The sequence below is a fragment of the Amblyomma maculatum genome, chromosome 1, assembly GCF_055883805.1.
Source record: "Amblyomma maculatum isolate TAMU_Amacu chromosome 1, ASM5588380v1, whole genome shotgun sequence".
Taxonomy (NCBI): domain Eukaryota; kingdom Metazoa; phylum Arthropoda; class Arachnida; order Ixodida; family Ixodidae; genus Amblyomma; species Amblyomma maculatum.
Genome location: NC_139344.1, coordinates 110,882,482 through 110,897,126, shown reverse-complemented (window position 1 = coordinate 110,897,126; position 14,645 = coordinate 110,882,482). Strand labels below are relative to the sequence as shown.

At 43.8% G+C, this 14,645-nt stretch overlaps 1 protein-coding gene across 1 annotated transcript in view; it reads left to right on the top strand.

The window, feature by feature from the left end:
- Window positions 1-410: 410 nt before the first annotated feature.
- The window catches only part of LOC146203499 (cytochrome P450 4V2-like), an 82,815-nt gene continuing 68,580 nt past the window's right edge, over window positions 411-14,645 (top strand). The window contains exon 1 of the mRNA XM_084603052.1: window positions 411-657. Coding sequence (XP_084459178.1) covers window positions 411-657 — 247 coding nt within the window. The remainder of the gene's footprint in view (window positions 658-14,645) is intronic.

Sequence of the window (14,645 nt, the reverse complement as noted above, 5' to 3'; positions counted from 1 at the left end):
ATGGGCTGCTCTTCCAGCGCCTCGCGTGAATAATAAAAACGTTGCACTTACACACGCGTAAGAGTTTAACATCGCCTCGAGGGCAGAAAACAATCGCTCACAAAGCCAGGCGGCTGAAGAGCAAACATGCGCCGCTCTTCCTGCAGGCACGTGCGGAGGAGCGCGTTAGGTTATGTTGTCCTTGCTGCGCCTGAGCTGCGCGCGGACTGGAAAAAGCATCCTGTTAAGTCGGCACGCGAGCACTGCATCCGCGCCACAGCAAACATACAGCGGCATACCCGCGGAGGCGTAAGTGTCGTTTCTTTTTTGCATATTCATTTATTTATTTTTTATGAAGCAGCGAACGCAGTCGCAAACTCGGCTTAAATGATGGCGCGTAGCGGCCCGGTGCATTCGGGCGGGAAACCAGGATGGTGAAGGAAGCATGGCGCAGCCTTCCGTGGTCGCTACGGTTCGGAGAGGTCAGAGTGTGGTTGCTTTACCTAGCCGCACTTTGCTCTTTTGTATTGCTCTCCAGCCTTGCGTGGGCGCGCTATCGTGTCTTTCGCCGTCAGATGAACCTGCTCAAAGACATGCCCAAGGACTCTGATCACCACCTTGCATCGGGCATCGCCAAAGTGTTCGCCGTTCTTCGCAATCCCATGGATCCAGCCGTTGGTAACTAAACTAAGCATGCTTTTAGTGCAACGTGTGGTTGGTTTATGATGAGTTATCGCCTGACTTTAAAGCAACGTAAATCAAGCAGGAACTTTGTCGTGATGCAGAAACATTGCCTTAGGGTACTTTTCATGTTTTACCACTTTAGGAAAAAACGATCGCGACCCTACCTGCTGGCCATATTAACTCAAGACATTGAATATACGTTGATCGGAATGACTAGCATTTAAGCGGATTTCATTCAGCTGAGTTGAAATGAAAAAAAAAAAAGGTATTTTTTTGAGAATTGGTAGTAAACTTATGGCAGCGCGTTAAGCTGGATTGTGAAGGAACCAATAAGAAAACAGATCCTCACTGTTTTGACGTGCGTACGTTGCCCAATCAAAGGTAGTACATATCGAAGCGGCTATGTCATAATCCTATCAGTGTTTGGCCCAATGAAAAAAAAAATCGCAAATTTGGTCTATACATCTTCCCTTTAGTGATGATGGATATAAATTTAGGATGCTGAATTGTGAAACAACCTCAAACAACATGCGATTTCTTTTTGTTTGAAATACTAAAGAAACAAGAATATGCGCGCTTGTTATCATCATGTCTAAGCCCAACTTGATAAAAAGTAGCCATTCATGTGGTTCGGATATCTACTGAGTGCAGTGAAAGCTTATGTCAATAAGAGCTAACCATGGCGGTTTGGACTGGACATCTCAGCGCTGAAATTGTACGGCCTTTGTGAGTCATTCACGCAGTGCTTTAAACGATATCGTGCCTAATATGATCTCAGCTTGCAATCTGGGTGGAATACCTCCTGCCTTTAAGCAGGCCAACAAATATTCATCAATAACCACGGCAATGCTTTGAGCTGGAGAGCACCGTTTATTAGCATAAAAAATAATTTGGGAACGACCCTGACGCGAACAAAAGTGTATTCGTATTCGTCTCTTTGTTCTTGAAATATTGGATTTCAAATAAATTGTGGTTCGCTGAACGCAGTGCGTAAAATGCTTGCCCAGAGTCAAGCCCACTTATAGTGACAGCAGTAAAGAACGTTCATCTATTACGAACGAGGGCGATGATAATGTTACACACTACGGCTTAGGTGCAACGAATGACACTGACAGCCCATTTCGGCCATAGTGAACGAGGAGACGCCATAAGATCAGTCCCGAAAGGAAAAATACGCTTTGCACTAGCATGGTGATTGGAACACTTTTCTTAGCTACCGTGACATCTCCGTGAGTCCATCAAAAACAACGCGGCGGCCCAAAAATAGCAATAAAAAAAGGTGGCATAATTAACATTGGATAAGCTCGAACATCGATCCGCTACAGTGTCAATTCGTGCCTGTGCCGCCTGGTCTTGTGACAAAGCAGAAACGTACGGCGCGTAAGATGGGGACAGTTTTAAAATCGAAACTATACTAAATGCAGTCGGTGACCAACCACTGGTAGCGACTTCACCCCATAGGACGCTGTCACCGGCCATGATGATCAAGCCAATCACGTGCCGTTCATCGCCTCTCGATGGACATCTGAGCCGCGCCGTAAAGGAAGGAACATCGCCTCAACTATAGGCCTGCATTTATCTCATTACTTTCCGAACACTTCCGACCAAACCCGAGCCGAAACTGTGGTACGGCGACAGGTTTTCTACCGAATGAGCTGTACAGATCTCGCGTAAAATGTAGCGATAGTAACAGGACAGAACGAAGACTTCTGCACTAGCGTCACGCGTGGCGCCTTCATTAAGTTATTAATTTCAGAACCAGACTCCACCGCTCATTCGTCGTTCAGAGTGTTCGGCTGTAATTTTTAATGATCTCGAAATACAACTAGTATGTGAACTGAAACAAAACAGTGGCCCGGTTTTGTTGGATGAGAATAGGGAGAATAGAAAGGCAGGGAGGTTAGCTAGGCGATGTCCAGTAGGCTACCCTACACGTGGAGAGGGGAACAAAGGAAGAAAAAGGAAAGAAAGAGCGCCAAGGAAAGGAGTCTGGCAAGTGTCCAGAGAGCTATAGTAAAATGGGGTAGAGAGCGTACACCTAATGTCTGGAACTGAACCACGAGTCCTTTAAAAATGGCGTTAATAGATCGTCGCTTGCCGTTGCCTTGAATACCACTCGGCTATCACCGCAATCGTCCCCGATTAGGACACCTTACCAGGCAAGAAAACAGGGTATTAGTTCCCAGAAGGCGACTGACCTTCTTTTAGGTTTTTATTTATCTGTAGAATTCTGCGATTTCAATTCCGAAATATAAGTACCAGTAAAGCTTCACGCCCATACAAAAATGACCTATGTGCTTCAAAGGAAGATTTTATGGTCAGCCATGTCTATCCATGGACTTTTACAGTCAGCCACAAATTGCCGTTTTAAGATCTATGGGCAGCTATACAAAATTCTATACCATATTGGATATAGCTTCCCAACCATACAAAATCTTCTTAGCTAGCTATAGAAAAACATACGTTCCTGAAGTTATAGACCAGCAGTCATACAGTCACATTTAGCTGCCTATAGAGATGGTTTTCTATCTGTAGTCCATTATAGAGACGGTTTTCCATCTCTACAGCTACACAGCTACATATTTAAAACCTTTCAATCACTTTTAGCTAGCTATAGAAAACTGTATAATCCTAAAAATATAGTTGAGCAAAGTAGAGTTCTGGGCTAGTTGGTAATACATGATAAGTGGGAGGCTTAGCGCGGAACAAACAAGGACAAGAGAGGCACACGGGACGAGCGCTCGTCCCGTGTGCCTCTCTTGTCCTTGGTTGTTCCGCGCTAAGCCTCCCACTTATCCTAAAAATATAAACCAGTAGTCATGCAACTAGATATCTTTAGCTGCCTATAGACCGTTTTCGCGGCGAGGGAAAAAAAAACCTCGAACAGAAGCGCGAAGCATCGCTCCTCCTCTCTGGTATGTGGGGACGTGGTGACAGCAGCGGGGGCACCAGGGTATACTACGCATAAAGCGCACGCGCTACGCCGTCTCTTGCACACAAAGCGTCTCAAATAGCCACAAAGCTGCTCATCTGATACGAACGATGCTCTATATTTACAGTTGTTTATATTTTGTACGCTTTTTTACATAAACCTACCCCTGTACTGTCCGCTTTTCGCTCCTTTCTATCCTTTCCCTCAATGATCGTTTCATTTCTGCTGGCCGTGACTAGTAAGATCTTTTTCTTTAATTTGTTGTTCGAGAAGATGATTAATAGAAGATGAAAAGATTAATTAGCGGTGGTGTGCATTCGTGTCGGTATTCGCTGCTCCAGTTGCCACTATTTCAATCTGGCGAAGACAAACGACTTCTGAATTTCGCGCACCAAGCGAAAATATTTGCCTTGGTAGCGAGTTGTGAACACTGTGTTTGTAGAGGAGGGACGGGAAAAACTGAACACGCGTGCAACAAATGGATGATATTCTTGGTGGCAAAAATTTAGGAGATGCCTACTGGCCAAGAAAACCATTTCGCCGTCGTATTCACCTGAGATTTATGAAAGTATAAAAAATTACGCTTTCCCACTTAGGCACTACGATGTCTAATAAAATTGGTGACCAACTTATTACTTAAGAAAACAGTACTGCAATAAGATTTTTTTCTGAAAACACGCACCTCGTTAGCTTGTCACCCGGCAACTTTCAAGCGCAATCGAGCCCCGTAGCCTGCTTGGTTCGAGGCAGCTTCCTCAAGCGCTCTTGAGTTTCCAAACGCATTCGAGAGCGGGCGTCTTCATCCTCTACGTCATCTAACGCACACAAAGGAAACTTCCTAATGGTAATTGAAAAAGGCCTTATAACATCGGATGCTTCAATACTTGATAACGTCAATGCAGATCGAGATGATGAGGATCGAAAGTGTTCGTGTGACAGAACTGTTAACGTAACGTAATCAGGCCTGTACTCCTCGGCCGACCAGATCAGGCGCATTTCTGATGTAATGGTTGATTGCTGCTGAAAAGCTTTTTTCTTTCAGTCCGCTACTTTCAGAACGCAAACATTTGCACGGGAAATCTCCGAAATGCCGACGTGCGCTACTTGTCTCCTGTTCCGCGGGTGGGACCGCAAATACCTACATGGTGGATGTTCTCAACTTATCTGCTAGATGATGCCAATGCCAGCGGCTATAATAATGCGGTCTTTCATACGACGTTAGAGAAGACATACACGAATACATACACATAGACACATTTGAAGCTACGTATACCGTCGGTTCGAATCCCTCTCACGAGCTGCCTCTAAATTGACTATCAGATATATGATGTATGGTATATTGTAATCGTATGACATCAACCGCAATGCCGTACGACAAACGGTTTGGTTTGCAGTTTTGGTACAATTAGTGGGACTACTGTCAGCGCATGGAAGTCCGCCTTCGGTGAGTACCTCTGACCTACGGCAGCTTTCGTCGTGGTGACCACTGGCCGATTTTAAGTTAATTAGGCATCAAATTGAAACAAACGTCCGAAAAGGTATAGCCCGGTTTCTTCATGGGTATATAGATCCATAAACATCTATACAACTGTCTTGAAAACATTTTACCTGACCATTTTAGCTAGTCCTGTTTTCCGTGCGTTCTTGTGTCCTTGTTTCTTTGCACTGCTCCTCTCCATGTTGCCTCACCGACTGGCCCACACAAAGATATTAATTGACCATAAAACTGGCCCACACGAAGGTATTAATTGACCATAAAAAATTCCAGACTGCAGCACATAGGTAACCACAAGTCCATAGAAAAGGTGAAACACTTCTATAGCATGTACTGTAGGAAAGCCTATTACTGCCATAGTAAACGGCTACAGCCATTAGAGCCAAATGTCTACTAAACGAAGAATTTTCTATAGATGACTATAGAAAATGACAAAGACCGCAGTACATAAGAAAACAGAAGTTTATAGAACATGTTAAAGACTTCTATAACACTGATTATAGCAAAAGCTAGACTGTCATAAGGACAGCTATAGGCACCCTGCACCCGCTAGGCGTCGTCACTGTAGAGGCTGCGTTCAGCGCCCCGTGAGGCCGATACCTCGTCCCTATCATGAAGAAGTCCATAGAACATGTTAAAGACTTCTATAACACTCACTATAGCAAAAGCTAGACTGTCATAAGGACAGCTATAGGCACACTGCACCCGCTAGGCGTCGTCACTGTAGAGGCTGCGTTCAGCGCCCCGTGAGGCCGATACCTCGTCCCTATCATGAAGGCTCCCTCTGCAGGGATGTCGTCTGCTAGCGGTGTGCTGCTGATTGTAGAGGTGGGATTTGGAGCTGTTAATGGGGTTGCAAACTTATTTCGAGGAGCAAACATCAGGAAAGGAACGAAGGTTTTTGAAGCAGGCCATGTACACGACGGGAAGGAGATAATTTTGTGTGATGAGGTCCAAGTAACAGCCCGGTGCGTTGCGCAGACAAGCATCAGTGCGCCATCGAAAACCATCAAATTAAAGGTAAGAAATATATTTATTTGCTGTCTTTTAACATGCTGACTGTTGCACTGCTAGCTTCATGCAATGTACCAAGTGGCCCAGATAACCGCTGCATTCTTGCAAATTAAAGCGTCATAGACAGGAACGGTAACAAAAAAGGAAGAAAAACCACACGACGTTTCGAAACCTACTCAGTTTTCTGGATCAGCAGCTTATAAAATTCGACCGCTTGTTCTTTTGGAGCGAGAAGCGCTTCGTTTGTGTATGGGACTTCCAAAATTTGTTGCCAACAATGTGCTCTACCTTGAAGCCCGGATTCCACCCTTGATATATAGATTACAAATTCTAACCGTTCAGACGTACTTAAGGATATATGAATCAGAGTTTCACCGATCTATGTCTATTTTTTGCTGTCAACCGACCTCCTTTTTCGGTGTCCATTGGTCTAAATTTCACACCCCGCAGGTTGTTATGGTCAAAAATTTGCTGGACCCCTTAAATGTTTCCCTTCCTAGTATTCTACCCATACAAACCATCGGTTCATCTATTAAAATTGTCTTTGACGACATATTCCCGAATAATGCTAAAAACTTATCATCCGTTATTCTAAACGGATTATTAGAAGATCATTTAAGAAGTCTTTCTGCTAGTTTAGTTGTAGCTACTGACGCATCTCAAAGTAATGAAAAGGCGGGAGTGGGTATATATTGTCCACATTTAGACTGGTCTTTTTCTGTCCGGCTTCCGGACTTCACCCCAATTTTTGAGGCGGAGTTTCTGGCGGTGGTACTCGCTCTACGTAAATTAGACTCCTCTTTTTCTAAAGTGGCAGTAATTTCCGACTCTCTATCCTTGTGTTCATCTCTCTCTTCGTCGGTGGATTCTGCAATAGTAAAAACCTTTGTCTCCCTGATCCCAAAACATTTGAAAATTGTACATATGGTATGGGTACCAGGCCACAGCAATGTGGATTTAAATGAATATGCTGACAATTTAGCAAAAGAGTCCCTTAATGGCCCCGTATTATCTATCCTTCCGGCGACCGCGTACATCACCGCAGCGAGGTTTCGAAGAAACGTTCTATTAAATATGAAAAACGGACATCTTTTAAGATCTGAGGACTACCTGCATCTAAATTATTCTTGGAATAGAAAATTATGTCATTCACGGCAACTTGAGATTTCACTAACAAGGCTGCGATGCCGCATCCCACCTTTAAATTTCTATCTTCACAGGTCTGGTTTGGCAATGTCTCCTGTCTGCGCATTTTGCGGCGAACAAGAAACATTAGATCACTTTTTATTGTTTTGCCGCCGCTTTACTACGCTGAGGAAACAGTTGATGGAAAGGCCATTGCAACAGCTGGGCCTTAGTTTAAGCAGCCCGACATTGTTATCATTTGGCGCCACCATCCTTGGGCACAGTCACAGGTCTATTTTTACCGCCATGCAAAATTTTTTACTGCACTCAAATCGTTTTCCTTGCTAAATATTTAAACATCACTTGTCCTACAAATATAGTGTCAATCTCCCGTGAGTGTTACCACTTTTCATATTATATTTCACTTATTTCCCATTTTGTTTCGTTTCCTCTACCCCTCAAATTATTATTATTATATATATATATATATATATTTCTTTTTATGCAAGTATATTAAAAAAAAAATTCTTTGCTACCCAATTCTTGGCCGATCCCCCTCTGTGGGTATGTGCCATAAGTTATTTGGACAACAACAACAACAACAACAGTTCGTTCATCGGAAGTAACTGCAAGCTTGGTGGTGGTAGTTTAGTAAAAATAATCAAAGAAGAAGTAAAGAAATGTTGCCGGCCGTGGCAATTGGTATCTATCTTAAGTACCCGAACTGCGGATGGCGAAAAGAAAGGGGGGCAGGATTCAAGACTGTTGCAGCTTACCTTTTTTTGATCCCGTGATTAGTCATCCGCTGGGTCACCGGACATAGCCCGTGAATGCAAGATGGGGAGGGGGGGGGGGGGGGGGGATCCTGGGTACAGTTTTATGTTTCTTTGCGCCTGCTATGATTCCAGCTAGAGCCTCCTGTGTGAGCGCGGCTCTATATCCAGCACAATGCTTTTCTTCTTTTTCTTTTCAAGCCACTCTTGCGTTGGAATGTCTCGCAGTGTACGACACCGCGCTACGATCTCTGCTCGTTTGTGTGACGTCGGCTTTGTGGGGTTCCATGCTTTGGGGGAACTTCGCTCTTTTGTAGACTAAGGGGAAAATACTTGAGTAATAGGACGGGTGTCCTTCTTCATTCGATTTTGCACTTCCCAAGAAATGGCTGCTGTATATCTTGGATCTCGCCGAAGGCACCTAATCCATGCCATCTTCGCTGCAGAGGTAAACAAAAAAAATGAGAATGGTTCAACGCTGCTGAACTGAATGTGGAGCGAAAGCATTTGCTGCGGGTGACTGAGCGTTCTTCTTCCTCTCTTTCTTCTCCTTCTTCGTCGTCTTCTTCTTCTTCATATTGTTCGTCTTCTCCTTCTCAGTGTTCTTCCTCTTCTTCGTCTTTGTCTTCTTCGCGGCTGTTTAAGGTCATTCATGACTGAAACCACGGACTACGCGACAGGCCGAAACCTGGCGTAGTGTAGCTTTCGCCACAATAAGCAGCCTACGCGGCTACGCGCATACAATTAACAATCCACGATGCCTTTATCCAACGTCATGTATGTGCAGCATGCACGGCAGATGCCAAGAAACGTCTCTTTGTGCACTTTAAGACTTCAACAAGTACCTAATTCCACTGCATGAAAGCGAATTCAATGCTGCCGTCGTTCTGTCTCCCAATGCCACGTTGGAGAGCCGTAAAACTTTGTTCCATCAGGCGAATTCATGTAAGTATTGCTGCAACCTACAATACAGCAGTGTGTCCAGCTGTTTTTACGCGGCAATTGTGATCGAGAAAGAGGCGCAGAGGTCATTCGTGACAACGCGCACAGCAAGGCACAGCATTGCGGGCGCCATTGTCTGCTCTAGCCTTCATGATAGGGACGTGCTCGCCGCCGCGAGTGGCACGCGTGTCGCTCCGGAGTTAAATGCGCAGGGTGCCTGTAGACTAACACGGCGTTTGTAAACAAAGGGGCGCTAGCGACGCCGCAGAAGACTGGGGTGAAAAGTATGCTTATCCCATAGGAATACATTGATGGCAAAGTCCCCAAAGCAGTTTTGTAACTTCACGGACCATCTATATTGTCGAGTTTTTTGGTACAGAGCAAACATGAACATCCTAGAACAGATTGTTTAATCATGAAAGACAATTTCAAAGGCGCAGTATATTTAAAACACCGCGAAACGTAAGAGGGCAAATTTGAGCTGGGAGAACGACCCATTGAAATACGTTTCGCAGAGCAGCAGGAGAGGTGATCGGTCATTAAACGTTGGCGAGAGTTTGAAGAAATGTGTGACAAAGTATGTTACGTCATTTAGGAGGCAATCTAGATTTAAAACACCGCCAAAATTTTATGTTGTGGAGCCGTACGTACCGCCGACAGACTAGTTAATCGCTGTCTGTTTCTCAGAATCCCGCAAGCTTCTGTTGTAGCCTGATGTGCTACCTTATGCACTGAATTTGCCTACTAATAACGGTCGTTCAATGGGGGCGGCGAAGGATAACTGCATTTAAAAAACACTTATTGAACATCGTGACAAGGGAACGAAAGAGAACGCCGCACTGTAATAGACGGCGGCGAAGGCGGTGCTGTATTCGAGAGTGCATGACGCCGGTGTGCGCGAATGCGACTTGTATGAGCAGATTGGGGCATTTTGTTCGCCTGCTGCTTCGCGCAGTTCTTTTATCGTGTTGAGCGAGGACGTGGCCTTCAGCTTAAAAAAATTGTATCATTTTACAAGAATTATTTAAGAGTGAATGCAGCCTGCGCGGTAGCATGTCGGACAACAGGAGAATCTGTCGCGATTGCGAGGAGCATCCAACGGATAGCTAGTTTTTTAGGGGTATGTTGTCTTTACGACATACATTTATCGAGGCACTTTAACAATTGGTTGGCTTCAAAATGACGTAGCATGCTTCGTCACACATTTTTTTTTAAAACAGTCGCTATAGCTTTTAACCACCTGCTGTATTTATTGGAGCTCTCCGAAATTGGAAAACTATTTCGGTAAGCTTTCCTTCGATGCGTTTCTATGGACCGTGCTCCCTACTTGCACCCCCATATGTTTCGCGCTGCCTTACAAATACTGCACCTCTGTATTCAGATTTCATAGTAGCACCATGTGTTCTACGACGTTCATAGTTACTCTACACGAAATGACGACATCATAGGTGCACTGTGAACTCAGTAAACTGCATTAAAATCTTTTGGTTCCATGCATTGCTATAGCTGCTTTGCCTCCTTTTCCCCTCAGCCCAGTCGGCTTAGCCTGGCGACAGCAGCGCTACTGCATCTTTCTTAGGTCACAAATGGGTGTTGATCTGTAGCTTTTTAGACCAAATATTATAGCCGACCATACAAATAATTTTGTATAGCTGACCAAATGAAAAAGTTTGTGCAAGCGTAGCTTTAAGTATTTCATGTAAGCCCAAAAATAAATCACTGCACTTTTTCTGGCCTTCAAAGAATGCTGTAGCTACAACTTGACCTGCAATGTTTCGTGTTTACCTTAATCGCCGTCTCGGACGGTATGCGCCGACATTTGCTTGTAATCAGGTTGAAAAAATTATTTTGAAGAAAACTAGCGACCGATAAAGCTTCTTGCTTGTGTTCCACACTTTTAGACAGTTGAGAAAGCTGCAGGTTAATTCAATTTACAGACCTTTGAATATGCAATATAGTCCTGGACTTTTTTTTTTTTACATTCACGTTAACGGCGCACATGAAAGCTCTGTTTTTGCCATCTGCGCTCCTTGTTAGCAAATGCACACTGCTGTTTGTGCACAAACAACGAGGGAAGGAAAACTTGAAGTAAAAGTATCGAACTAAGAGGAGGAAAAAAGTTGGGGAAGGGTTTGGTCATTCACCGTGTTAACGTGGCAGCGCTTACGTTGGATTTAATTATGCGCGGTCCAAACAAAGTAGTTCTTCTTTTTTACCCTTCAAAAGATCCTTGTTTTAAACTTTCAGAAGCAAAAAATGCGGGAATCGGGTGCAACAATCCAAGAAAACAGTTTAAGAGGAACTTAAAAGGTTTGTCAGCACTAACATTCTCGAAGACTTCATTCGTGCCTTAATTTCATCAAGTGCATGATGCCACATTGGTGGCTGCGTCTATACGAATAAACAGCTCTTGTATTTAGACAAATAAATAGCGTAGTTTTGAGTTTACAGTTAGTTCGAGCACATTATTTAACCACGTGTGTGAATGTCGAGCAGGTCCGAGAGCTCCAGTGCTCTTCGGAGTAACACAGTCGGCCGCAAGCTTTTAAGGGATGCAGGTTCGGTGGAGGCTTTGCTTGTCGATCTTCAGCACGACCGATCAGATTGAAAAGGACGAAGTATGTTTCCTTTCTTACGAAGCAAAAATCGGGACTAGACTCTGTCAAGCTTAGAGTTTTACGAAAGGTCCGGGCTGTTTTTATGAGTGACAGTTCTTGAGCAAGATGGCAGGTCACATGGGACTACAATATGAGAAGGATGATGGTTGTACAACATGTCACAAGATTACAAAGAAACGAAGCACATCTTTTTGTCCCCTGAAAGGTAAAGCATGAACAAAATGCAAGAATCACTCCTAAAAATTCAAATAAATCAGCAATTCATTGTCGAGAAAGAGACTGTTCGCTTTAGCCACGAGAACTCTCGGCGATCTGTTGCCGCCGCTTACGAAGATTTTTTCATCACGATGTAAAGGAGCCCATGACATGTGAAACATCATATGCCATATGCCTAGCTAACCGAATGGCAACAAGCTCAATACCTGTGAGTCTCTGAAAAGAATCTGTCATCCAGCAGTCATGGGCAGTATCGAAGATACATGCATCTTCGATACTATCTTTTGATATTAAGTATCGTGGAAGTATCAGAGCATCGGTATCGAAGATACATTTTTAAAGTATCGTGTATTTTGAAGATACTCGATTCTAAAGAAAACTTCAAATAATGAAACCGCTGTGAGACTTTGGATTGATGGCGCTCGCTCAGACCGTAGTACAGGACCGCAGACAGCTCGGCTTGTAGTACCGCCTGCGTTCTCTACAGATGCCCCGGCCCCTCAGCGTCAACCACATTTCCAGACTCGCTTTCTTTAAACTGAAGGAGGCAATGGTAAGTAGGTGCTCACGAGGAAGCTGCTAAGTTTTTACCAGACACACAGAGATATATGAACAAAGCAGAAACGCAAGGCGAGCACATTGTAGGGATCTCGCACAGGGCTGTACCCGCTCTTCCCACCCTTTGCCATCCGTCCGTCACCCGTCTCTGTGGCCTTTGATTCTGGTCAAGCAGTGCCCTCAGTGTGCTGTCAGACGCAGTAACTTATGCACAACCCAAAACTCCTGTGCTCCGAGAGCTAGCTCTTCTTGGCGGCAAGAACATAAGCTTCTAAGGCCTCAGTCCACTACGATGCAGTCGGCTAACCACGTTCTTGCAGTTACGGAGTTTGACGAAAAACAAATCCATCCTTTGTAACTGCACAGAGAACAGGCTTCCACTAGACTTTTTTTTCTGGAAAAAATATTACGCCCAAAACTTTATGAATTCCACGAAATTAAAGATATATGAGTGCAATGTTCCAGCCCAGTTCTAATAACAAATTATGCGTTGTCAAAGAATTTGTTTGCGAAAAACATTTGAGCAAACCTTGAATAAAGCACCGAGTTAAGGGGAGAAAAATGGGAGAGGCCTTCGCCCTGCAGTGGGTATAGTCAGGCTGATGATGATGAGGATGATGATGAATAAATCTTGTAAAGATATCTCTAGCTTGAAAAAAACAAAAACATTATTTTATCAAATATGCGAATTGATTTACACGATATTAACTCCTTTCTGTTAAAAAAAAGATACTTCTATCTTTTATCTACAACCAGCCGTAGTTCTCCAGCGACGCTAGTGAACCTCGAGTTTCCTCTCCAGAATGCTTGAGTCAACGCGGCTGTGGTTCACTCTTACGTGCTGATAAAGGTGTCTACATCTAATATAACACTGCGGTGTGCTGTTGTACGTATGTAGAGAGGATTTTTTCATTTGTGTCGCTCTTAGCACGCCCACGTTGCGCTCTTTCCAGACTAAATAACGTTCAGCCATTTTATTTTTTTTTTTTGTTGTTTTCCTTCTAGCTTTTAACAATATGCAGATCTTTAAAAGTTTGTTATCGTACTAATGACAATATCGCTGCTCAGTTCTCAAAACGCACGTAGGTTGCACCTTTGTATTTGCACGTATAGCCAAGTGCTCACAGGTCGGTTCGCATGAAGAGCATTAGTTTAAAGAAATATTTCGCTCGGCTGCTTGTAGAAGCAACCGCTTAACTGTAACCATGGCTCCAATTCAATGTGAAATTCTGACAAGGACAGCTGTCCAAGCAATAACTCTGTGCTGGCGCATTCGTTAAGCCTTTCAGAAAAACTTAGCAATGCAATGCTCTAAAAATTCCAGAAAGCGCGGTAAAATTTCCTAATGCCGCTAATCGTATTACTACCTTTATAATGTTAGGATTTCAATAATGTATCGAAGCATCGGCGATACAGAACCCAGTATTTGTATCGAAACTCGATTTCGATCCTGTATCTTGTATCGGCATCGCAAATGCATTTTTTAAGGGTATCGAGTATCTGTATCGAAGATACTTTTTCGAAGTAGCTTGCCCAGCCTTACCATCCAGCGTGATATAGGCTAACTGACGCCTGATGTGGATAAGTGAAGAATGGAAAATAGCAATTTCGTGAACTGAATCAAAGGTATCGCCGAGTGGAATGACAGGACTCGCTGTGTACATTGCCCAAGCGTACTTAACCTGCATACCTCGTTGCTAATATTGTACGTCAAACCACTAAGGTAGAAACGTTATAGCTTTGAATTTATCTTCGACTGACGGAGTTGGTGTCCTTCGTTCAATTCAGGTTATAATGACAGTAATTATAAGCAAATTGTTGGAAAGGTTGTGCTTGGCACGGGCATGCAAAAAAAAAATGGGTTTTGGTTACCTGTTTAAACAGAACGACCACCCTAAGCACTTTTCTATGCGTATGAAAAATTGGCAGACAAAAGTGAAGGTTGACTTTGTGAGCTAGCCATGGTGGTCTGCTGAGATTATTTGATTTGAAAATAGTTGGATAAGATTCGTGCAAGGGACAAAAGAGGCAGCCGTGCGAAAGGAAAATTTGACCAGCTGCAGCAAGAGTGGGGCAATATACATTAGACGTTCATAGACATGTTGTAGAATTAATGCTTCCTCGGTGTCAAAAAATGTTCAGAGAAAAGGGCCTGGATCAGAAGTACTGACGGCGTTACCACAATTGTGAAAACTCATTTTGGAAATTGGTGCCTCATTTTCTAAAGAAAACAATTGTGGGGTTTAAGCTTGGCTTGAACCTGGTGATTGAGTGAAAGCTGGGAGTGTTGCAGCGATAGCCTCTTTAAC